The 25889-nt window shown below is 50.3% G+C and overlaps 1 protein-coding gene across 1 annotated transcript in view; it reads left to right on the top strand.

Moving 5' to 3' along the window:
* The first annotated feature begins 27 nt into the window (after positions 1-27).
* HK1 (hexokinase 1) overlaps positions 28-25889 on the top strand; it is a 70141-nt gene continuing 44279 nt past the window's right edge. Inside the window, exons 1-2 of the mRNA XM_004680819.2 lie at positions 28-196; positions 17589-17751. Of these exons, the coding sequence (XP_004680876.1) occupies positions 134-196; positions 17589-17751 (226 nt within the window). The 5' untranslated portion in view covers positions 28-133. The remainder of the gene's footprint in view (positions 197-17588; positions 17752-25889) is intronic.

The raw sequence follows: 25889 nt of genomic DNA, 5'->3' as shown, positions 1-25889 counted from the left end.
CCCGGGCCGTGGGGGGCGGAGCCGCGGGAGGAGGAGGAGTCGGGGAGCGGCCGCCCGAGGACCACTGCTAGCCCAGGCTGCGGAGTAGCGACGCCGGCCGCACGACTGCAGCCCCGCGCCCCCGACCGCCAGCATGATTGCCGCGCAGCTCCTGGCCTATTACTTCACGGAGCTGAAGGATGACCAAGTCAAAAAGGTGAGCGTCCGCCCGCGCCGCCACCCGGCGCCCCGGCCGCCCCTCTGCATTCCGGGAGCCGCTCGCCGCCGCGGTCTCCATCCTCCAGACTGCCCGAGGCCGGCAGTCTGTGGGCTGCTGCTGGTGGGGAAAGGCTGCGCCCTTTGATTCTCCCCGCATTGTCGGGGTGTGTGTGTGTGTTTGGAGGCGGTGGGAGAACCCCCGAGCTGGGTTGCTTGTTGTGGCAGTGTCCTTGAAACGGGTTGTGGATGTCAGAGGGGCCCCTGGGTCATGCGGGGAGGTGTCTGGAGGGGGACCGCAGGGCCATTTTGGAAGGGTCCGAGTGCAGTGGGCGGAGGAGTGATGGCAGAGATGCTGGGAGGTGAGCGCGCAGCCGGCTCGAGCTCTGGCTAGCGGCCAGGCATCCCATATTTGGGGTTCTTGGCGGAGGGCGTCTGGTGTCGGGAGAAATTGTCACCCGGGCTCTCAGCTGTTGCGGCTGCTCGTTAATCTGAGGTCCTTAATCTGAGGACCGGGTGACCTGCTCAGCTTCCCGGAACGGGGAGGGGCCCAGAGGCCACCGGAAACTTTGCTCACAGGCCTCGGGTCTGGAGCAGCATGTCTGAATGGAATTTTTTATTCTTGTACGTGACCATCGCTTAAACCGTAATTTCCAGTCAGCCCAGGAGCTCAAATACCATACCGGTCATTTGAGTTGGACGGAGACCTTGACATGCATGCATGTAACATGTGTGTACTCACACAAGGGTGCATCTCCCTGCCCTGGGTTGTTACTGACTTTAACATCTGCCAGGTGGCAGGTCTTAAAGGTCTGTCTCTCCTCTGGGCCAGCTTTGCCACCATGTTTTTCAGAAACAGTCTAGGCCTAGGGAAAGATGCCCATTTTATCAGTGCCCCGCCTTGCATAGGCTGTTGACCCACCCACATCCCAAAGGTGAGACCATGTTGTTGAAATAAACTGGTTATTACTGAGGTAACTAGAAAGAACTAGCAGTCACCCTGACTTTGGAACTCAAACAAGAGAGTACTACCTACAGGTGAGAGGCAGGCGCCATAGGCCTGGATTTTCTGTCCTGGGAGCCACAAGATGTTCCCTCCTCTACCTCCCCCCACTAGCACAATAGGGAATGAATCTGCTGAGGGCAACAACCTCATCAAGGTCACCCTGAATGAGCGCCAGAGCCAGGGCGGGACCCAGGTCTGCACCACCCTCCACTGAGAACTTGATTGAGGCTTCTCCAGCTGAGGCGTTGGGGTGCTGAGTCAAAGACCTTGGGGCTGTTGCTGGGGTCCCAGATCCTGCGCTGAGAAGAAGCAGAATAGGGTAGTTGGGGATCTGCCGTGGCCTCTTGGAGCTTTAAGTGATGGGGCCCTGGCATTGGCAGCCGTGCCCCAGTGCCACATCCTGAAGCTTGCGTCTGGCCGCTGAGCTCGGGGAGCTTGCATGCCCCACTTGCATTTCATGACTTTCCCTCGTTGGTGAACATCAGGATGTTCTTCGCGTTTCACAGTGGGGAGGTTAAGGGGTGGAGGAGTTCCCTGCTCTCCTCCTGCACGTGGTGCCCTCTAGCTCTCAAGACAGCCCACGGCTGGGGTGGGGACCCTGTGGCCTCCAGGGACAGCCGGGCTGAGGTTTGGGCTGTGTCCTGTTTTCTCAGGCATCCTGTGTCTAGAGCCCTCCGCGTGCCTTGGTGTCTGACTTACCCCTGTCTGTTCACATTCTACCTGCCAGATTCCTGTTAGTGCTGAGTGTGTGACTTCTGAATCCATTGATCCTCAAGTCCCTTCTTCCTCCTCTGAGACATTCCCACCCTACTCTCCTCTGGTCTTAGAACCCAGCAGGAGGAGGGTGTTGAGGCTAGATCTTCCACCAGATAACATGGTCTGTCAAGCAATTTCTTTAAAACAAGATGCCTTTCTTGCACCTTACCCCAGGAACTTCTTCTGTTGCTTTCCTAGGAGGGAATACCTGGATTTCTGCTGGGGGATCCCCTGGATGGATGGACTAGTGCCACGGCCATCCATGGGCGCGGTTCCTGGGAAGCTTCCTGGGCCTCCTGAGTGCATAGAGGGTGCTTGTTCCCATGACCTAGTGAGCTTGATTCCTGTCCTGCCAGACTACCTCTGCTCTATTGGGACTCAGTAGTCGTGAGAGATCAGCCCTTCCAACCCACTGCTAGCTTGGGAAAGGTTCAATGGGGATGCGGGACGGTAAGTCCTGCTTTTCCTTTGGAAGTGGGGTCCCACCTGCCACCTGGCTGGGATCCAGTTGTGAGGACAGCGTACCCCCAGACCTTCCTGCATGGGCAGCCATGATGATTCAGCCCTCTCGCCCTAGGCAGCCTCCAGAGTTCTCTATGCAGTCCTGGTATCCCCCATCTGGTTTGCTGAGGATGTAAAAGTGATCATGAGAAAGGTCTAATTTCTCTCCTCATTGCCTATGAGACACGTTGGTAATTCAACCTCATAAATATATTCTACATTGAAGTAGGTCAAATGTCTAGATTTATTGCATGAAACTCTGTTTTCTCGACTGTGTCTGCATAATCTTGATTAATAGGGCACTGTTAATTTAAAAGGGTGCCCTGGCGTTAGACTGAACTAAGGATAACATACATTTTCCTTTGGTTCTTCTAGTGCTTTTGGGAAGCAAGGGGGGCGCATGTGTGCTTGTGAAAATTCCCATTCATCAGCATCCCAGATAGCTGTTAACTGCAGCTACAGGCTGCGTCCTTTGGCCTCCAAGAAACACCCCATGCCTGTTGCCGGCTCAGTCTCGCCACCCAGCCTGCAGGAGGGGTTATGGGTCGCACAGTGCACCGTTTCTCTGGGAAGGAAGATGGGTCAGAACTTGCCTCCGAGAGACGGGACTTCCTTCCTCCAGTGTCGTCATTGGGATGGATTTCAGAGTGGCATTTGCAGAAATGCCAGTGCGTTTACTTTGGGTGGGAATGCCTGCGACTCCATGGTCCCCTCTCGCAGGTGAAGGACAGGTGCGACCCGTCCAGCAGCCTCATCCTTGTGAATCTTCATTTCATTATCCCAGTCCCTTGTGCTTTGGGTGTCCCTGGGACTGCTCCTCCGATAGCAGCCCAGCACTTCTGTTGGTTTGATAATTTGGGACTGTCGTGAGGGAATAAACTAGGAAAGTGGGTGGGTGTGGCGAATTTCACATCTGGCCCCCTGCGCCGTCCTCACTGTCCTCCCACCATCCTGCTGTTTTCTGGAGCAAGCTCGTGCAGCTTTATCCTGAACACTGATTCGGTGTGACTGGGACTGTCTCTGCGTGTGTCTGCAGCGTGGATTCCTGCCTGAGGGAATTAGCCCCTGGAACCAGCTCCGAGCAGCCTGGGAGGCTGCGCTGCGGGAGACGCTGGACAGAGGGTAGCCTAGTGCCCACATCCGGGGAGCAGTGGTGGTGAGACTGCTGGCACCCGGATATTCATTTGAGGACCTTTGGAATCTATCCCATCATGGAGACTCAATGGTTTCTTTAGAGAGTGTTTGAGTCCTTTACTATGTGCAGAGTACATCACTGTACTTTATTATAGGCTGGACTGGGATGACAGCTAAAAATGAGGCACAAGGCAGAAATAGTCTTTCTTCTCATGGAGTATACTTTGCCGTTTTCTGGTAAGTGCCAAGTATAGAGGCTGTGAGAGCCTGCGGTGGTTGGAGCTCATGTGAAATCACTTGCTTGGGAGTTGCTTGAGACCAGGTTCTAGAAGTACATGTGGAACCCTACTTAGAAGCCGTGTCAGGGAGAGTCGAATGGAGTTACCAAGATGAAGTTTGACTTTTGTCTTTTTATTTTAATTCACTAATTGTTTGATTTTTCTCTATTTTATTCATTTTAGTTTTGGACGTAAAAAAAAAAATTAAATCCCAAACACTTTATGGATATCCTATCAATTTTGTTTATGTATGTACAGCTCTACCTACCTATTTTTTTTTAAAGATTTATTTATTTATGCATACAAGAACTGGGTACAGACCAGAGGTGCAGGGTGGGAGAGTTTTCACCAGAGGCAGAGTGGGGAGCAGAATAGGCAGATTGACTGAAATACACTGCTGAGGGGAGCAGTGGGCGAGTCAGGAGAGGTCTGCCGCACCATGTGTGTCACCTCCCTGGCCAGGAATCGAACTCATGCTATAGTGGGTGTGGATAACTTCAGAGTGTGCTGAGCTTTAACCATTTGCTGTGCCAGGGAGGGCCCTACCTACCTATCTTTTAACTATCAATTATCTTTCAGTTTATCTAACAATCTAATAGCACACACAAACATATTACTGTGCATGTGTGATCTTTACTAAGCCTCCGTGAGGCTGTCACAGGTAGTATTATTCCTGAACCCCCAGAGCAGCTCCTCCCCTGGGCAACCTATTGCCTAACATGTGTGCTTAGACAGAGGTTTCATTCCCCATTTAGAAACAGGTCTGGAGCCCCAGAGGAGAACCTTGACTTTCCTAAGGTCTTAAGAAAATCTGGCATAGAATCCAGAGGGTTGTTCTTGCCCGCTCTGTTTCTTTCCTCTGGAAGAAAAACCCTTCTTCGTTGGTTTTAATGATTTACCTTGGAATCTATATTTTAACTCTCCCACAAATCAATACACATGAGTTAATTTTTTATTATAAGCTAATTCGAGGTACATAAAAAGTATTGAGGTAGATATATCACAGACATCTGTGTATCCAAGACTGGACTTGAGAAATAACAGACACAATTGCAGTTGTATTACAAGTACAATTGCTACACTCCTTCAGTTCTAGACTTCATCCCCAACCTTTGTACTGAATTTGGTGTTTATCAGTTCTATGCATGGTTTTATACTTATATTATGAATCCTGCATTGTAAATGATATATACTATTACTTCATGTGGCTGTAATCTCTTATAAGTGGTGCTGTACTGGATGCATTCTTCAGCAACATGTGCTTTTTAGCTCAGTATTCTTTGTCAAGGAATTTCCCTCATCGATGCACTTACTTGTTTCCTTTAAACTGCTTTTGCATTGTGTAATATACCTCAGTTAATTTATTTATCCTTTTTATGAACGTGCTTAGATCCTGGGTAGATCTGACCCTGGCAGGGCTGGCTGGATTTCTGATTTATTAAATTATAAGCAGTGCAGCAGTGAACTTCTCGTCCTGGTCTTCCGGGCTTTACGCTGAGCTTCTAGGCTGGAATCACTGGGCGGATTCCCCTTTCCAGTCTTTTCCAAAGGGCCATCCATCCTCCCTGGTCACGGTGGCTCACAGCCCCATCAGGAGTTTGTGTAGCTTCCTTTTTTGTTTTTTAATTTTATTTATTATGCATACAAGTACTGGGGTATAGGCCAGACGTGTGGGGGTAAGAGGATTCACCAGAGACAGAGCGGGGAGCAGAACAGTAGATTGACTGAAATACACTGTGAGGGGAGCAGTGGGTGAGGCAAGAGAGGTCTGCCTGCCATGTGAGTCAGCTCCCTGGCCAGGAATTGAACCCATGCCTCAGTGGCTTCAGATAGTTTCATAGTGCTGTGCTTTAACCCATTGCGCCACCTGGGAGGGTCCTGCTTCCTATTTTTGATGCTGGCCTTTGGTACAGTCAAACCTTGAAATTTTTTAACCAAATTATTTTTTATTTTTTAGATTTATTTATTTATGCATACAGAACTGGGATACAGACCAGAAGTGTGGTGGTTGAGAGGATTCACCAGAGACAGAGTGGGGAGCAGAACAGGCAGATCAACAAAGTACACTGCTGAGGGGAGCAGCGGGCGTGTCAGAAGAGGTCTGCCACGCCATGTGGGTCGGCTCCCTGGCCAGGGATCGCACTGGTGGTGCAGTGGCTTTGGAGAGCCCCATAATGCGGTGCTTTAACCTGTTGTGCTGCCAGGAAGAGCCCAAATTTTAAATAATTCTTAAAGAGCCTGTTTCTTCTCAGTCATTTCCATTTCCATGTTAACATTTGTGTTTAGTTTTCGATGCGGCACTCCTAGTTTACCTTACCCAGCAGCGCCCTCCTTGCCAGGTATCCCCAGTGAAGTAGAGGGCTCTCATTGTGAGCAGTGGGGTCCCACTGGCTGTTGCTGCTGCAACATTTGTAAAAGGCAAAAGATTTATACGATCTGAAGAGAACCAGAGTATTGCTGGAACATTTGTAAGGGTGGGGGCAGATGCAGAGACTGGCTTAGGATTCTCTGTGGTCCTTTGTGCTGGAGAGGGAATTCGTTAATCCTTTCTGGGAACTAAGACATACACGTGTTCTGTCCATACACCCTCTGTTTTCCTGGGTGGATCTGACCCTGGCAGGGCTGGCTTATCAGTCCTCTAAACATGCCCAGCTCTGCTAGAGTAAACTCAAGCTAGCAGCCACTCTCAGACTATCTTCCATAAAAGGAGAGGGTGACTGTGCCCCCAGGACAGAGGATGAAATGTGAATTCTGCAGCCCAGCCCTTTGCAAGCAGCTCTGAGCCAGAGGTCCCTGTGCGGGGCAGAAAATGTCGGCTCACGTTCCTCTGATCTTGGCTTGATAACCCGCTCTCAGGCCTGGGACCTGTAGGGTGCCTAACAGGGAGGGCGGTGAATGCCCACCGGGGCCTGTCTTTTTCCTAATGCAGGTCTTGTTTAGGCAGTAGCAGCAATAATGGTAGTTGAAGCCAGCGTGTAATGTCTGCCACATTTATAGCCATATACATTAGGCAGGCCATTGAAGGCGTCACATTAGCCTTGTTTAACGCCCACAGTGCCACGTGAGGTGGGAATGTCGGGGCCTCCGGTGCTGAATGAGGATGCTGAGGCTTAGACAGTAAACAGAAAAGCCAACATTCAGACTCATCAAGTGGAAGACAGAGTCCCCGTTTTTTTGTTTTTTTGTTTTTGTTTTTTTTTTACTTAATTGAGGTATAATTTATGTACCGTAAAACTCACCACCTTCAAGTGTACAGTTCAGGGGGGTTTCTGGCACATTCACAGGGTCCAAGCATCAGTATCACATTAATTCTAGAACATGTGCATCATTTCAAAAAAGAAACCCGTACCCAATAAACAGTCCCTCTTCACTCTTCCCTCCACCCAGCCTCTGGCATCCGCGAATCTCTTTTTTTTCAAGTCTTTCATGCAAATGGAGTGAATCTCTTTCTTTTCAAGTCTTTCATGCAAATGGAGTCACACAAGTGATGGGCTGTCGTGTCTGATTTTGTTCACGGAGTGTAGTGTTTGCAAGGTTCATTCATGTGACAGCATGTGGAGTTACTTTTTTCTGTGGTTGAGTAACGTTCTGTTGTATCTGTTGCATTTTTTGTGCATGTCAGTTGATCATTTTGGTTGTTTCCACTTTGAGGTTGTCATGAAAACATGATGCTACCAACATTTGTGTACACATTTTCCCTTGTGGGCATGTGCTTGGTTTCTCTTGGCTGTATGCATAAGAGTGGAATGTCTGGGGAGAATCCCTGCTCTTAGTCACCTTGAGAAAGGCATGATTTCCATTTAGAAATGAGGAAATAGAGGGCCCCAAGCAATGCAGTCACTTGCCAAGGATCACACAGGCTTTTGGTGACAGGGACAGGAATACTAGCACATTTCTTGACACAGTAACCTGTAATCTTTCCACCACACTACACCCAACTCCCATGTTATTGTTTAGGGAAACATCCAAAAAGGAGAAGAGTTGGGGAAAGGGCAGAATTGGGCACTGAACCCTCCAGGTTCCCCATCCTCCTCAACCCCAGGACCTGGCCTTTGCCTGCCCCTCCCCAACCACTGCCCCAGCAGCCCAGTGTTGACCAGGTCCCTCCAACTGGGGAAGAAATTGGCCCAATTAAATAATTTACCGGGAAGTGTTAAGGATCTTCCCTGCTTTTCAAATTTCTATTTGTACCCTTTCTCTTTGTCTCCTTCCCGCCATTCTTGTTTGCATTTAAAAGAGAATGTGGGGTAACCTCCCTGGTGGCACAACTGGTTAAAGCATAGCACCAAGAAGTTAGCCACTAGCCCTGCCCCCCCCCTCCAGCATATAAGAACTGGGGTATAGGCCAGAGGTACAGGAGTGGGGGTTGAGGGGGTTGGTGAGAGGATTCACCAGAGACAGGGTGGGGAGCAGAACAGACAGATGTACTGGAATACACTGCCCAGGGGAGCAGCAGGTGGGTCAGGAGAGGTCAGCTGTGCCATGTGGGTCAGCTTCCCCGCTGGGGATGGAACTCATGCTGCAGTGGCTGTGAAGCTTCATGGTGCTGTTATACCACAGGGGGTGGGGGTGGGGCAAATATTTATCATTTTAAAATATTGATGATGTGTGAGAATAATATTTTGGCAATGGGTTAAATAAAATGTTGTACAATGAAAATGGCTTCTAGAAAATTTTAAATTGTACCTGTGTGGCTTATGTTGTATTTCTTTTGGACAGCTCTGTGCTGGTCAGTGTATTTTATGGCTCAGAAGTTTGGACAGAGGCACTCTTATGTGGGTACAGTGGGTCCCTGAGGGTCCTTGGGCCTCAGTTGCCACATGTATTGATAGAAGATCTGGAGGCTGGAATCTTTTATCTAAAGAATCCCTCCAGCCTGAGCAGGGTGGCTGTCAGCTCTTTGGGCCTCAGTTTCCTTGCCTGTCTGGGGGGTAAATGAATGCTGCCTAACTGCCTGCCCAATGAGAGAATGGATATGGAGGCACTTGGGAGAATAGACCTGTGCGGATGCCAGGTGTTGGCATTGTTGTTTACCCAGAACATACCTGTAGGCACTTGGCTAGGTCTGGTGTGGGGAGTGCCTGCTGCCTTCTAGATCGGGCAGGTAGCCAGAGCCTGAGCTGGGCAAGAGTCCTAGCACCATTCTGCTGTTGCAGTTTTCACTATTGTGGTTTTATTTATTTTTTTAAAGACTTATTTATTTATACATACAAGAACTCGGGTACAGGCCTGAGGTGTGGGGGTGAGAGGATTCAACAGAGACAGGGTGGGGAGCAGAACAGGTAGATTCACTGAGATCCCCTCAGTGAGATACACTGCTGAGGGAGCAGTGGGCAGGTCAGAAGAGGTCTGTTGCGCCATGTGGGTCAGCTCCCTGGCCAGGGATCAAACTGGTGCTGCAGTGGCTGTGGATAGCTTCAAAGTGCTGTGTTTTATTTAACTCCTTGTACCACCAGGGAGGGCCCCCATTATTGCTGTCTTACTGACAGAAAAACAGAGATGGAAGTGAGCTGCTCAAGGCCATAGAGAGAGCTGGTGCAGCCAGAGGAGGGCCAGGGTTTTATTTCCAGCCAGGCCTACATACGCTGCTGCTGCATTTGCAAGGCATGGCGCTGGGGTCTGAGTGGCTCATCGCAAAAGCAAAACTGCCTGCACTTTGGGTCCTGTCTTCCCTCCTGTCTGGAGGAAACGGGGGGACATTGCAACTTGGAAGGTGAAGGCTGGCCTGGCTCAAGCCATCCACCACCATGCCGCCATGCTGGGGGCTGAGCATTAAGCCTGTTGTTCCTGCCCCGCCACATTCCAGGCCTGTTCTGTTTCCTTTGAGGGACTGGTGCCTCTTTATTTTTAGCTGGTTCAGTGTGACTGCTTTGTTCTCATCCTTGCAAGGGCTTGGTCTCTCCCACCAGCCCGGAAACAGCTATGAGTGGGTGCCGAGGTCATCAGGAGGTCCTCAGTTATGCCCTTAAGTCCTTACACCATCCTCCTAGCAGAAGGAGTCTGGGGTGAAGGAGGTGGGCCCCGTTTGGAGCCTCAAACTAGAGCAGGTCTAGTAGTCGGGAGCCTGAGGCCTTTCACTTGACTGTGGTGGCCTGGGTCACTCATGTGTAAATGGGTTGATAACCTGTAGGCACACACACACACACACACACACACACCTGCATGTGTTGGGCCAGGACTGACTGAAGTGCTCACACTTAATATTATATTCCCAGGCCCTCCCTGGTGGCGCAACGGGTAAGAACGCAGCCCTGCAAGCTGGCTGCAGCTGCTTCAGTGCGAGTTCGATTCCCGGCCCCAGAGGAGATCCACGTGGCGCTGCAGACCTCTCCTGACCCACCCGCTGTTCCCCTCAGCCGTGTACTTGGTTGATCTGCCTATTCTGCTCCCCGCTCTGTCTCTGGTGAATCCTCTTACCCCCGCATCTCTACCCCCCAGTTCTGTATGCATAAATAAATAAATCTTTTAAAAAAAAGTTATTCCCCTCATTCCCGGAGCCTTAGTTTCCTCATCAAGAATGGTAGTCCTTTTTTCCTCCTAACTTGTTGTTAGTTAACGAAATGTGGCATGAACAATATGTGGTGCTTAGTAGGTGCTTGTTCCGTGCTCATTGGAATGGAACTAACAGTTTACAAACAAATAAACTGATAGATCCGCTACTAACAGCTGTGTCTCAGCCTTGAAAAAGACTGGGGGAGGGGAGCACCTCCTCTCACAGTGTTTTAACATACGCAAGGGATGCTTTTTGCTTTTGAGGTGTTTGCACATACACCCTTCTCTAATTCCGTAAAGTGGAATTCATTGTCCCAAGCACACTTTTTGGGTCATTTCCAGGTATTCAGCGGCCTCTTCAGGAGGTGTGGATGGCAGAGGTTGAATACCAGTTATCTGTAGTGCTTGAGTTGATGCAGATATTATGAGTGCAAGGGGGGCTTAGAGAGCATCTGGAATGTTCTGTACCTCAGGGAGACCGTTGGCCCCACGCCGGCCACTGTGAGGCTTCGCTGAGGGGCTGGTGCTGCCTAAGAAGGGCTGGGCCTTTCAGGGAAGAGGAGTCTCCGGGGCTTATCTGAGCCAGCAAACCCTTCTGAGACCTCCTGGCTTAGGCGTCACCAGAGAACTTCCCGCCCAGCAGAGCAGCCACCCAGTCCAGCCAGGAAGCCACCCAAGGACTTTGGGGGGCACACCAAGGATCTGGAAGGCATGGCCTCCGAAACCCGGCACTAGCGGTCTAGCTGCAGGCTCCAACCATGCACATGTGGCTGCAGCACCAGGGAAAGACTCTCAACTTCGACAGTCCCGCCAGGGCAAATTAATTCCTACTTGGTGCACACTGACGGCCGAGGGAATGCTGAGGAGAAGAGCAGCGGGTGCTGGGCGGGCCGGATCATGGCATACCCTGTGGAGAAGGTGAGCTGGGAGAAAGAAGAGGCACAGCACCGCAAGGCCATTTGCAGGCTAAGTTAGCTGAACAGATGGAGGATCTGGGAGGAGAAACGATGCCAGGCTCTGGGCTGTCTGGGGGCAGGTGGAGGGTGCTGGGAGAACATGGTTCCTGTAGGGAACCCACAAGGTCAGAATGTCTCTCCTTGTGGCCAACTCCCTTCCTGCTCCGGGACCAGCTGCCAAGAGCAGGGCAGAGTGTAGGTTCCTCAGGCCGCCGCCTGTAGTATTAAGGTGGGGCTGGGCAGCCCGAGGAGGGGGCAGGCAGGAAGAGGGCCGGACGCTGCCCAGGGACAGAGGGGTCAGGCTGGCGCATGCCAGGGTGGAGAGTGCTGTTGGCCCAGACCTTTGGGTTAGCCCTGGCTTTTGTTTCCTTCCTGGGATTGCGTGAAAGGGGACATGAGCAGATCAGACAGATTGTAATGGTGGAGGGAGAATGAGGCACTTAGCAGTTGAGTGGTTGGCTTCTGCAAGGCGAGAGCGCTGTGCTTCTTCTAAAGCTGTGGCAGCTGTGCCATTAATACCATCCTGTGCCATTAATATCTGCCTGCTCCAGGAAGCCCCCAGCCTGAGCAAGAAAGGTTCAGAGGAAGAAGCTGAGAACTAGGCATCGAGGAACTGGCATCCGCCTCCCTTCTCTTGCTGACCAGCGTGGGGTCACCTTGGCCATTCAAGGAACCTCTGTGAACTGTGGGTTTGCCCTCGGTCATTGGAAGTGGAGATACCTGCCCTGATTTTCCAGACAGGCCAGTGAAGGTGCTGTGCAAAGCTGGCAGCTTTTCGATCAGCCCTGTGAGTAGAGTAGACCCACAGAACAGATGCAAAGACCGAGGTGCCTGCAGGTGGCCAAGCTACAGTCAAGCACAGCTGTCTACACTGGCCCATCCGTGCCAGGCGGGATCCTCGGAGATCTGAAGTGTGGTCTGTAGTGTGAATCTTATAGGCTACTGCCAGGGGAAATAGGAGCGGGGCGCTAATATTATAAAGAAGAAAGTGTTTATGTTGTGATTCCACTTTTGTAAAATGAGTTAAAAAGCTTTCTGTAGGTATGAGAGTTAGTGTAGCTGGAAGGCCACCTCGAACATAAAGCTCTAACACAGAGTACCCTGGCAAGCTGGGGCGAAGACTTGGATTATGCGTGTTTGGGTTGTTGGGATTTTTAAAAATAATAAGTGTATATTACTAGTTGTTACTGTAACTTACGGTTAGTGTTTTTGCTTTTCCCAGAGGACCTTTGCCAGAATCTTTCATTTGTCATGATTTTGGGCATATTGCCACCTACCTTTAGTTTTCTCTTTTATAAAATGGATCAGTAGTATTTGGTAATCAATGAATTTTTATGATTTGGGGGGGGGGTAAAAGGAATTAGGGATTTGAGATTATGAGACAGGGTGAGGGAGATGATGTAATGTCTCTTTTGACCCTGTAAATGGGAGGGTGGAATGTGGTATTTGATGCTTCCCTTGTTCTTGGCATGTTTTTGGAGTGCTCCTAATAACTCTGTAAGAAAGTCTTATACCCATCTTCCTGGGTGGGGGGCGGTGAGGGGAGCAAAACTCAGAGAGGTTAAGTAACTTGCTCAAAGACATGCAGCTAACAAGTTGCACATCGTGTGTTTGAACCCAGTTCTCTCTGGCCAGACCCCTGTGTTCTTCCTATCATGTGAGGATGAATGAAAATGCTTGAGGAGAAACCCAAAATGAAGGATTAGAAGGCATGCACTCCAGAACTGGTTGCTACTTATAAACAGTGTGACTTTGCATGAGTCATGGGTCTCAGTTTCCTGTGCTATGAAATGGCGAATAATGATCTCTTTCCTACCTCCTCTGCTGGGTCATTGGGCCTGGAGTAAGGGAACACACATATGAAGTGCCTGTTGCAAGTTCTCCATGAGCTCATTTCATCTTTCTGTAACATGCAGATGGGAAAATGCATGTGAAGTACCTCTGCAGAAGCCCTCTGCAAAAGTGAGCTAATCTTAAAAAATATTCATCATCATCCAGGACCCATTTTCTCCTGAGTTCTCCCCTGAGTAAGTCTTGTTAAGAAAGAGAAGTGAATCTGATGTTGAAATATCTGCACTGCCTTAAGCAAGAGTCTTTAACTGCTCATTGCCAGCTCTCCAATTTCCTTTGCAAGTGAAGTGAAAGGTTCATTTGCAAAGCCTGGTCTACCTTCTTGATCCTCACGGGAGAGTGGCCAAGAGAGTGTGAAAATTTTCCATGCTGTGTCCCCTTCCACGGTGGGTCAAAATGCCAGGGTCACCGGTGGTTACCGTGTCTCTTGCCACGACCGGCCTGGTCACTTGGGCATGTCCAGTCTTGAATTGGTTTTTGTGTGTGCTTTGTTGGGAGCAGGAGGTGGAGCTGAGGCCGGCACAGAATTCTCTGTGAGTTTAACCCCATGACAGAGTTCTCTGTGAGTTTAACCCCGTGCAGGACCGCTGGCTTCTTTCATTAGCTGAACGGCTTTGGGGCACGGGGCTTGGAGAGGTGACATCTCTGGCCTCTCCTGCTTTCCAATTTCTGGATTGGCTGAGAGTTTCCAGGTCCTCTGGGCCTGCCAGACGTACATTGCAGGACAAGTGTTTGCACGGCATTAGGGCACCAGCACCTGCAGCTGACTGGCTCCCCTCCTCTTGAGAAGTGCTATTCCCTTTGAGGGTGGTAAAAGATACCCCGACACTGGCTATGGGCCTCATCAGCCTCTACCAGCAGTCTGCAGGACCCCGCTTGCTGTGTGGGCTCCCCATTTCCTCGCCAGACCTACCAGAGTCCTACATGCTCAAGTCAGACTCAGGTGCAAGAGTGAGCAGTTGGGACTCCTGTCACTGTCCCTGAGAGCCTCCGTCCTGTGGCAGACATTCCAGAAGTTAGACCAGCAGCTGAAGCTGAAGCTGCCAGAAGGGGTGCTGTACTATGTCATGCCCCCTGTTACCAAAGTGTGGGGCTGGAGGGACGGGAAGGGTTCTTTGGGCACCAGCGATGGGCCAGAGCAGTGAAGCAGCTGCAGTGGGGAGGCAGCATCCTGAGAGAAAGGAGGAGGATTGTGGAATGGGCGTGTGAGTGTGAGGGGGGCCGGGGGAAGAGAGGAAGAGTGAAGATCGTGTGGAGGGGACGAAGCAGAAAGTTTGAAAGGGCCACTGACTTTCCAAACCCGCAAAGACCTACAGTTGGCCTTTGCCAGGTCCGCAGCCCTCGCCAACCTTCCCGGGACTTCTGGCCCCACTTTCTCGCAGAGGGAAGCCACCCCAAGGCCTTGGAGCAAGCGGGTGGGAATGATTTCCTGCTGTCCGCCCACTGACCATCTCAGTCTTTCTCCCAAGTGGGCAGGGGCAGTGCCACCAGCAGGGCTGGCCTGAACGAGGGGAAAGAGGCACCCGGCCCGGAGCTGGGTGCGCTGGGCCACGGGCGTGACCTGCAGTTGTCTGTTTCTCCGGCCAGTGGCAGGGCCACAGTCTCCTTGGTGTGGACCTGCTGAGCCTGCACCAGGTGCCTACCTGGCCAGGTTGCACCTGGGTACCAGAGGAGGCGACTTCTCCCTGCCCAGTGTCGCCAGCCCCAGCAGCTATGCTGTCTCAGGCCCTCCTGCGTGCCCAAGGCCCGTTGGCAAAGCTTCCCTCGCTCAGATGAGATCTAGGCGGTCTCAGTTTCAGTTCTAGCTCTGTTCTAAGTTGCACCTTCTTTTTGGCCTTCATTTCCACATCTGTCTGGAGAGTTGTACCACGTGTGAATGGTGAGCCTGAACCAGCTGCGGAAAGCCCGCCCGTCCTAGAAATTGGAGACCAGCTTGTGTCTGCTATCCCATGCTGCTCTCTCCTTTGAGCTTCAAGGCTTTCCTTGGGTTTGACTTAACTATCCTAATGTGCCAGGATTCTTGTAGCAGTGTCCCTACTGAGCTGCACCATGAATTAGGATGGCTTTGGAACTGTGGACAGCCCCGCCTTTTCTAGAAGCTTCTCCCTATCTAGCTGTACAACAGCTTTCCTTAGTCCTGCCCTCCACCTTTGGTCCTTCATCCAAGCACCCTTGGGGGTAGAACAGAGGCTGTCTACAGGCACCACAGTTCAGAAATTTGTGTTTCAGCTTTAGTGTGGTCTCACTGCTTTATTTCCTCTCCCCAGGAAGAGGAAGATGTGGTTGTCATAGGAGAGAAGTGGGGGTGGGGACAGGGTTGTCTCAGTTGCAGAGGGTGTTGAGGACGCCTTCCAGTGCTCTGATTGTCTCAGAAGCTGAAGACAGGCGGGTCTGCAGGGTGCATGAGGCAGGAGATCAAAATCGCAGAAGTGACCTCAGATGGGGGCCTCTGAATTCCCAAGTCAGGACCTTCCCAGCCCTGAAAAGTGAACATCTTCAGAGGCTGATCCGTGTGCAGGCCCCTCCAGTCCCGCTGGGTCATGCGTCTATCTGCCGCCTGTGTGCAAGGCTGCGTGGGTGGCACCAGGAGGTGAACGGAGCAGGACCTGTCCAGGTGACAGGAGCAGAAAGCTGTGACACGGGCTGTGCTGTGCTGAGAGGCCAGTGTGGAGGCAGGGGTTTTCTCCAGTCTAGAGGATAAAGCTGAGGAGGTGACATTTGATCCGCACCTTGAAGGCTAGGTGATTTGACTAGCTGGAGAGGGTAGGAAGGGATTTTCTGAGGGTGAGCGGCGCACCTGCCGGGAACAGTGGCAGGAGTTCAGAGTGTGTGGAGCCCCACACGGGGGCATGGAGATCTGCCAGGCCAGGCTTTGAGCAGAGGATGAATGGATCAGGGTCCCAGTGTCAGAAGGTGGAGCTGAGTTGGGAGGGAGAGATTGAAGATGGAAAACTGGGTACTTTGTGGATCAGGACTGTCTGAGCTGATGAGCAATGGGAAGAATGAATGATGAGACAGATCTCTGGGAACTCCAAGAGGATTGGTGCCATTAGGATGGATGTCTAGTCCAGAGGCAGGCAGTGTCCAGCAAGGACTTCTTGACGAATAAATAGGAAGGTGCCATGAGGGAAGAACAGTGGCTTCAGGCAGGTCAGGAGAGGTCTGCTGTGCCATGTGGATCACCTCCCTGGCTGGGGATTGAACTCGCGCTGCACTGGCTGTGGAGAGCTTCATAGTGCTGCGCTTTAACCCATTGTGCCACTAGGGAGGACCCCTGTACTCACATCTTCAGAACAGGGGGTTCAGAGCCTGGGATCTTGAGAAATGGGAACCCAAGTAGAGGAGCAGGTAAGGCAGGTGGGTTGGCGTGTGAGAGCGCTCTGATTTGGAAGTGTGTGCTCTGGCACACAGCGTGGCAGCCCGCGGTGTCTATACCTCATGGGGCTGTGGGGTTATGGCATATGCCAGTGCTGGGCTTGCTGCTCATGTCCTCTGAAGGGTTCTAGCCCTTCAGCCACCATTTCCATCCGCTCTGAAGGCGTGTCCAAGCGAACCCATCAGCTCCGCGCTGCATGTTACTGATACTAACTAGCTGACCTTTGTTGAGTGATTTCTATGTTCTGAGTGGTTCTCCATTTCATTTAATCATGCGACATCCTGTAAGTTAGGTCCTATTCATCATTTCAGCTTCTCAGTTAAGAAAAATGAAATTCACACAACTGTTAAATAATGAACCCAGATGACTGACTCTGGAAGCCTTGTTTTTTTTTTTAAGACTTATTTTTATATATCTATGCATATAAGTACTGAGGTGTAAGCCAGAGATGGGTGGGGGGGGGGTCAGAGGATTCACCAGAGGCAGAGTGGGGAGCAGAATAGGCAGATGTATTGAAATACACTGCTGAGGGGAGCAGCAGGTCAGACAGGAGAGGTCTGCTGCACCACGTGGCCAGCTCCCTGGCCAGGGATTGAGCTCATGTCACAGCAGCTGGTGATAGCTTGATAGCACTGCACTTTAACCCTGAGCCACCAGGGAGGCCCTGGAAGCCTTGTTCTTGCCCTCTGTGGCACTGCAGCCCATGTGAAGATGAGCGTCACAGACGCCCCTGCGATACATAGGGCTTGCAGGGGTAACACTCCAGGGTTGGAGGAGACCTTGGAGATGTCTGGTGTATTTTACAGGTGACAAAATGGGACTCAAAGCATTTATAAGCCTTTTCCAGGAGACAAGGTTGACTGTCAGTGAGTGATCTTTCATCATAGGAGGTGCCACAGGAGAGACATTGCTCCGGTGCTCCAGGCGGCCGGCTTGTGTCAGGCAGGTGGACATCTCTCCCTGCCCGGGCCTCTCCCAGCCAGTCTTGAGTTGACATCACTATCCTCAGCCTTGACCTTGCTTTCCTTCTCATCCTTCCCCAGATTGACAAGTATCTCTATGCCATGCGACTCTCTGACGAGACGCTGTTAGATATCATGACTCGTTTCAAGAAGGAGATGAAGAATGGCCTCTCCCGGGATTATAATCCGACAGCTACCGTCAAGATGTTGCCAACGTTTGTGAGGTCCATTCCTGATGGTTCGGGTGAGTCTCACACCCAGAGGACGGAACGCTTCTGCTTAACCATTCCTGCCAACGTTTCCTCATTCATTCATTCATTCACTTAGGATGTCATCCACCTATTATTCCACCCAGCCATCTCTCCTCCCTGCCTCAACTCCATTCATCCATCATTCACCCACCTATCCATCTCTGCTCCCTCCCTTTAGCCATCCATCACCTTGCATCATTCATCCACACGTCCATCATCCTGCGCCCTCCCTTTATCTGTCCATCCTACGTTTGTCTCCTGAGGGTGTCTCCTGTGCCAGGCACTGGAGACACTGTGGTTGGACAAGGTTGCCCTGCCCTCACTGGCCCAGCTCATGGCTTATGACAAGAAAGAGTGGTGTTGATGGAGCTTACAGGTGCTGTGTGGCCTGTGCTTACATTTCAGAATATGAAAACAAATGAACTGTTCATTTCAGGAGCATCAGTACCCCAGATAAGTAGCAATTCCTAGTGGCCAGGTGATTCTCAGGTGCAGAGGGGAAGATTCAATTCCCATTTGGACAAACTGGATGCTGAACCAAGGTAAACCCCATAGCAGAGAAATAACAAAGGAAGTAGGATTGCAAAGAACAAATCACCCTGTGGGTGTAAGTGGGTGTACCTCTGCGTGGCTTATATGCCTGAGTGGGGAGCACTCCGTGAGGATTGCAGTGCCCCCACTCCCCACCTCCCGCAGAGTGGTTTCAGCGCTGGCACTCGGCAGAGCGAAGGCTGAGGGGTCACAGCCTGGCCTGAAGGTGGAGGCTGTTCTGTCCAGCTGTCCCCCAGTTGGTCATTTGCAGGGCTGGGTGCTGGGTTGCCCTGAGCTGTCTCCTGCACCCAGGGCTGGAGCTCGTCTGCCGCATGGGAAGGGACAGAGATGATGAGGTAGTGCAGTTTTCCTTCGTGGTGTGAGTCCGCGCCCTTCTGCTGCTTCATCCCTGTGCGGAGGTTCCCTGGAAGCGGGGAGTCAGGGCATCTGTGTGCAGCCTCGAGAACAGACACCAGGAAGCTGCTCTGTAGCATCTGATGTTCCTGAAAGACGGGCCAGGTTGTTGGGGCTGACTGGCCACAGCAGGGAAGTCCTGAATGAGGTGCCGACCAAGGGGGCCTGAGCTCCGTCTGCTCTGTGGCTGTGGTGGAGGTTGCTTCGTGCACACACGTTGGCATTCACAGCTCAGATTATCTCTACTCAACTCTTTAACATCGACTCCACCTCCACCCTTTTGTTTTCCTTGAGGTCTAAGTTGCTAGCAGTTCGGCTTTTTAATAACTACCAAAGGGACTCTGGCCCCCAGCGTGACGGGGCTGTGGTGTGCCTGGGTTTTGTTCTGCTGCCTCTGGTTTCATAGTCGCTCCTGCTTTTCCCCAGCCCTGGGCTGGGTAGCACCCACCTTCAGGAGCATTTGGGCCTCCCCAGAATTAGTGGAGTTATGTAGGAGAGGCGGGAGTGCCTGCCTCGCACTAAGGGAAGGAGACCTGATACTGGGGCCTGGCCTTCACTGCCCCCCGGGGCCTGCCCTCAGGCTAGCTCCCCGGGTCAGGACCACATGTCGGGGTGCGCTCCTTCATTCTTTCACAGCTGTTTTCCAGGGCTGAGGGTCCCTGGCATTCTACTACACTAGTAATCGAGCCTTTTGGCCCCACCAGCTGTTCTTCAGTCAGGGTCCAGAACGCTCTCCCATTTGGGAAAAGCAGCATTCTGTAGCTCCCCCGTAGGGATTCTTCACAGATGCCAACCTACGGCGGCTCTGAGCAGCCCTGCAATAAAGAAGCTGTTCAGCCCATCTTTGCAACCTTTCCCCAAGCCTGCTAGGTCTTTCCCGCTGACATCTGTTACCATATTTCATCCTTTTGAGACTGGGTCTGCCTCACCGTGCAGGTCCTCAGTGCCTTGCCTCCCCCAGCCGCCTTCCTGGCGCCTCCTCCCAGACTGTTGCTTCCATCCTGTATTAGTTTTCAAGGCTGCTGTAATGAAGAACGACAAACCTGGTGACTTTAAACGACAAGGACATACTGTCTCACAGTTCTGGAAGCTAGAAGTCCAAAGTCAAGGTGTCAGCAGGACATCGAATCCTTCCGTCCTTGCCCAGGCTCTGTGGGACTGACTGCCAGTCCCGGGCGCTCCTTGACTGCAGAGGTGCCTGACCAGGCTCTGCCTCTGGCACCCTGTGGCCTTTTCCTCCTAGAAGGCACCCGACAGATTAGGACCCACATTAACGGCCTCATCTTAACTTGATGACTTCTGCTATTTCCAAGTAAGGTCATGTTCTTAGATAGCAGCCATTAGGGCTTTTGGGGGGACACAGTGCATGCTATAGACATCCTCCCTGCGCCTCTTCCTAATATCTTGGTTTGGCTCAAGGTCCACGCTCCCCTTGCCATGATCCCTGCAGCCGCACACACAGACATTGATCTTGCTGTCCAGGCCTTGGACACCTGCCCCTGGCTGCCCTGCCCCCATGCTGAGCCCCCACCAGCACCTTCCCTGCACACCTTTACCAGCCAAGACCCAGGAGGTCCCCTGGAGCCACCAGAATGCAGATCTCTTTTGTAGTAAACCATGGTGCTGTTCCCTTTTTGAAATGTTAATCACTGCTGCAACTGTGTAATTAGTGACAGAAGTGATTAATCCCAAACCACCAAAGGAAAATTGGACTCATGGAGTGAAGAGATGTCCCTGCCCATAGTGGTTATGTGACTTCCGAGTCAAAAAGGGGAAAAAACATGAACCTTTCCTTTCCTCTCTGACCTTGGTCCTGGTGGACTGGATTTTTGAAACGAACTGATTTTTCAGGAATGTATTAGCCTATTAAAATTAATGTTTCCCCTTTGAACATTTTCTATGGGCACTGATTTTCTTTAATTGCTCTTCTGCAAAACTTGAAAAAACAAAACCCTGAGGTGGGATGGGGAACTCTAACATGGCTTTTAGTTTTGGAGTAGGAAAGGTACAAATAATAAATCAAAGAAGGAAAATACTGAAGACATTTTGCTCTTGGCTAAGAGGAAGTCCCCCTTCAAGGGTGCCTAATGTTTGGGGTTACCTGCTTCTCCCTGAGAAAACCTTATTCACCCCAGAAAAAAGGAAAAAACAACAACCTTTTTTTTCTGCTTTTCTCAACATCACTAAAGATATTGTAAGTATCAAATAGATTGTAAATCTTCTCAGGATATATTGGGTTGAATGTTCCTTGTTTCTGTTTCATGGATCCTAGTACGCTCTTTACGCAGGAGATGAGTTAAAAAAGTGTTTGATTTGTGATGTGGTCACAGTTCATTTTGGGGTTCCAAATATATACATATATATAGAACTCCTTTCCAGCCAGAGATTTCTTTTCCCATGGCTTTTAGGTTGGTCACTTACTTTCTGTGTCTCTGGTTGGATTATCTCAAAAGTTTGCTCTCACCTATGAAACCTCCTGAATATCTAATGCTCTGGTGGGGCTTTTGAGGGTGCAGAACTGTCATCAAATAGGTGGATGGCAGACAGGAGGAATGCTGTTGTTTCTCATGTAGCAAATGAATTCCTCAAGCAGGGCAAAGGTAGGCATTGCATGAAGGCGGTGTTCTTATTTGCCCTGCATTTCAGTGCAGGCCTGGACTTGAGAGAGACATCTGTCCTGGTGTTTGTTTTCCATTTTTGCTGGTAATTACTGTCATTAGAAAGTGGAGAGTTGCTAGGCCCTTCATATGCTTTGTGTAATGAGGCTTCTCTGGAAGAGTGGTTCTCCTGGCTTCTCTGGAAATGGGAAATGTGGGAAGAAGTTACAAGTAGGGTGCCAGAGGAAGGAAGGTTGAGGCCAAAGACTTGAAGGGGAGGTTGGAGGCAAGTTCACTGCTGCAGAAGAAGGCTGAACTTGAAATGAAGTGGAAAAGAAAGAAAAAAGAGAAACCCAGAACTTTGAATGATTCTGACTGCTTTTAATCAGCTTTCTGGCTCCGATTCAAATATGTATCAGTAAAAAAGGGAAAATAGGTTCTGGTTACTATGGACTGTCTATTATCTCTTTGGTATAATCATCCCATTTCTCATCCATGAGGCTGGGGGTGGCCTGACTCCCTGTTCTAGCCCCAGGGGTACTAAGGTGTGATCCAGGGTCATCCAGAGATTGTCTAGTAGTTTTTTTTTTTTTTTAATTAATTTATTTATGCATACAAGAACTGGGTACAGGCCAGAGGTACGAGGTGGTGAGAAGATTCACCAGAGGCAAAGTGGGAACAGAACAGGTTTACTGAATGCACTGTTGAGGGGAGCAGTGGGCAGGTCAGGAGAGGTCTGCTGTGCCATGTTGGTCACCTCCCTGGCTGGGAATCGAACTCGTGCTGCAGTGGCTTTAGATAGCGTCATAGTGCTGTGCTTTAACCTGTTGTGCCACCAGGGAGGGCCCTAGAGATTATCTAGTTGGGGCCCTCCCTGGTGGCATAATGGGTTAGGACGCGGCACTCAAGCTAGCGGCAGCCCCTTTAGTGCGAGTTTGATCCCTGGCCCCGGCAGTGACCCACATGGCGCATCAGATGTCTCCTGTCTTGTCTGCTGCTCCCCTCAGCACTGTACTTCGTTGATCTGCCTGTTCTGCTCCCTACTGTCTCTGGTGAAGCCTCTGACTTCCCCTGCACCTCTGGCCTGTACCCGAGTTCTGTAAGTATAAATAAATAAATCTTAAAAAAAAGAGAGATTGTCTAGTTGGAAGTTGGAAAGTCTAGTTGAAGTTGCCTTTGTATCCAGAGACTCATCTATCTCTCCAGTCTTTCATGCTGGCTTCCTTCATAGGTTACTCCTCCCTTTTGGTAGTAGAGATAGTCCTGATAGGCCTGGTTGACTCCTGACCACAGAGTCAGTATCTCAGCTTTGGAGAGAGTGATGACAGGCTGACTTGGGTCCTATGCTCATCCTGAACCAATCATGATGGCTGAAGTGGCTGACTGTGTATGTCCCTGGGTCACATGCCTGGATCACACCTTGGTTCCCCTGGGGCTGGAGCAGGGGGTCAGGCTACCCCCAGCCTCATGGATGAGAAATGGGGAGGGTGATTATACTAAAGAGATAATAGACAGCCCATAGTTAACCAGAAATCTTATTCCCCTTGCTAAAGGTCATTCTTTGGTGTCCTCTGCTTGCAGAGAGTAGGACCAAATGGGCCATGCATGTGAGCCAGGCAGGTCTTGCTAAACTCGCAGCAAGCATTTCCTGATTGCCTGCTGTGTGGAACTCTGTGTGGGGGCAGGGCAGGAAACATGTAAAATTGCCTTTGCCTTTACGTTGCTTATCCTCCAACTGATAAGTCCTAGGCACACATAGAATAATAAGCACTCCAGAATTTGCAATAAATGCAAGAGTGACAAGGACATGGAGGCACCCTGGCCTCCCATAGGTGTGTCTGTGAGTGAACTATTCAGCTGGTTTGGTTTGGCTGGAGTTTCCTTATCCATAAGGAAGCTGGTTCTTTCAGTCTTCTGAGTGTCACCCAGAAGGTGAGTTAATATTTGTCCCATGTTTCCTGAGCTGCAAATGTGATTGTCAGAAGAGGTGCCACCTGCCATTTCTTTTAGCAATTACAAACGCATCCTGGAACCAGAATTTCTGCCCAGCAAAGGACAGTTGCTGCACTGGGCTTGACGGTGACCTCTTGTAAGCTCCTTTAGGCAAGAATCCCATCAAATCCATCACCTCCCACTTGGCAGTTGTGTGGAATGTCCTGTATTTAACGTTGTCCTGACAGTCAAAGACATCTTTTCTGTTCGCCTTCTCTGATCCTAACTTCCTGGGATTCTTTGACCTATGTTTGTTAAACAAAGGAGCTGTAGAGAGCAGGGGGTGGGGGGCAACCCCAGTGGAGGTGGGGAGAAGTAGGGTGTTTGTCCCTCAGCGGAGGTGTGTGCCAGTACCAGAGACTGGCAGGCTTCTAGAACTGTATAGGCAACTGGGGTCATTTTCACTCATCCTGGTTGAAATCTTCAGGCTCAGGCCTTCTACAGGTGCTGCTTGAAACCTGACCCCTTCCTCCTGAGGGCCTGAGAGCTCTTAACCTGCTCTGTGTTGACATCAACACCAGTAAGCTGGAGTTCCCAGCTGCCATCTCGAACTTGAGCATAAGAAGCTGCTTTTATTTTATTTTTTAAATTTTAATTTATGAAGTACCATTGTTTTACATCTTTGTTAATATTTTGGCAACATAAGATTTCTCCTCTAAGGCTCTATACCTGAAATCTACATATAATATTTTAAGTCAATGATCCTTCAATTAAAAAAATTAAATTAAAAAATTTTTAGGTCTTTGATTCAATTGACAATGAGACTGGGGCATAGGCCAGTGAGAGGTCTGCCACACCATGTCGGTCACCTTCGGGGCAGGCAGGGATCAAATGCATGCTGAAGAGGCCTCAGCTAGCTTTGTAGTGATAACCCTTTGTGCCATTAGGGCCTGACAGTGAGACTTTTGACCAGGCTGGTGACTGAAAAATTTCCCCCCTTTGTTAGTTACAATGAGAGGTCAACATAAAACAACATGAAATAAATCAGTGTTTATTGAAACATTAAAACAGTGATGAAATTTTAAAAAAATGTTGAAACTAACTTAAAAGTGCCCATAATTTCATCTTAATACAGTACTCGCTTTTGTGCCTATTACTTATACGCACAAATGGTTTATAGTTGTTTACCAGGTTCAGCTTTCACTATCTTCATTATAGAACAAAGCAAAACCAACCCCAACCCCAACACTGCAAGGAGTTATGGGTGTTGAAGCCCCCCTAGAGAATTTCAGCCATTCTAGATGTACTGGAGTCTCCCTTGGGTGCTATTCTTGGGGTTCTAAGCCCCTGAGGCAGTTTTTGCCAGTTGTTATGAATTTGGGCTTTAGATTCAAATTCTGGCTCTGTCCCTTACTGGCTATTGGCTTGGGGACCATGACAGTGCCCACCTTGTGGCATGACTTAGGGGCCTCCCTGGTGGCGAGGGGTTAAAGTTGCGACACTATCAAGTGGCCAGCAGCAGCCACTGTGGCACAAGTTCAATCCCCTGCCTGGGAGGTGACGCACATGGCACAGCAGACCTCTCCTGTCTCGCCCGCTGCTCCCCTCTGCAGTATATTTCAGTGGATTCACTGTTCTGCTGTTTCTGGTGAATCCTCTCAACTGCGACCCCCTTCCCCAACACACACCCCAGTTCTTGTATATATAAATCAATAAATAATAAATCTTTTTTTTTTTAAAGATTTATTTATTTGTGCATACAGAACTGGGGTACAGGCCAGAGGCTTAGGGGCGGTGAGAGGCTTCACCAGAGACAGAGTGGGGAGCAGAACAGGCAGAATGACAAAGTACACTGCTGAGGGAAGCAGCGGGCGGGTCAGGAGAGGTCTGGCTCGCCATATGGTCTTCTCCGGGCCAGGCGGCAGGCGGGAATCGAACTCATGCGGAAGTGGCTTCAGATTCTCAGTGCTGTGCTTTAACCCGCTGCGCCACCAGGGAGGGCCAATAATAAATCTTTTTAAAAAATAATAAAGTGGGCCCTCCCTGGTGGCGCAACGGGTTAAAGTGTAGAACTAAAAAAGCTAAAGCCACTTCCGCTTGAGTTCTATACCTGCCCCGTAGGTGACCCACATGGCGCGGCAGACCTCTCCTATCTTACCCACTGCTCCCCTCAGCAGTGTACTTCATCAGTCCGCCTGTTCTGCTCTCCAATTTGTCTCTGGTGAATCCTCTCATCATCCTTGCACCTCTGGCCTGTACCCAGTTCTGTTTGCATAAATAAATAAATCTTTAAAAAAAAAAAGTGGTGAAACTTAGCAACCAGAGTCAGAAGGAATCAATGGTTGTTGGCTGAGGGTAAAATAAAGTGCTTTTGTTATTCTAGGAACTCATTCTCCTGAGAGAAGCCAGTTCATGTTGCATTCAATTTTCGTTACCTGGTAAATGTATCAGCACAATGAGGGTGTAGAAAACTCTAACTGATCTGAACAACCCACAAAGTCGGGGTCAGAATTTCCGACGAGTCTGTGATAACCTGCTTCCCGGCATCCCCCATTTACCCTTTTCCTATGGACCATAGAAGCAATTTAAAACCAGCTGGCATCTGTGATCCAGCCATGCAAGGGAATTTGGCAGTGGGTTCTTGGATCTAACACCAA

Source organism: Condylura cristata, unplaced genomic scaffold (genome assembly GCF_000260355.1).
Source record: "Condylura cristata isolate star-nosed mole 26May11 unplaced genomic scaffold, ConCri1.0 scaffold00011, whole genome shotgun sequence".
In the NCBI taxonomy this organism is placed as follows: domain Eukaryota; kingdom Metazoa; phylum Chordata; class Mammalia; order Eulipotyphla; family Talpidae; genus Condylura; species Condylura cristata.
Note: the sequence above shows the minus strand (reverse complement) of the source record. Positions and strands in the feature narration are given on the sequence as shown.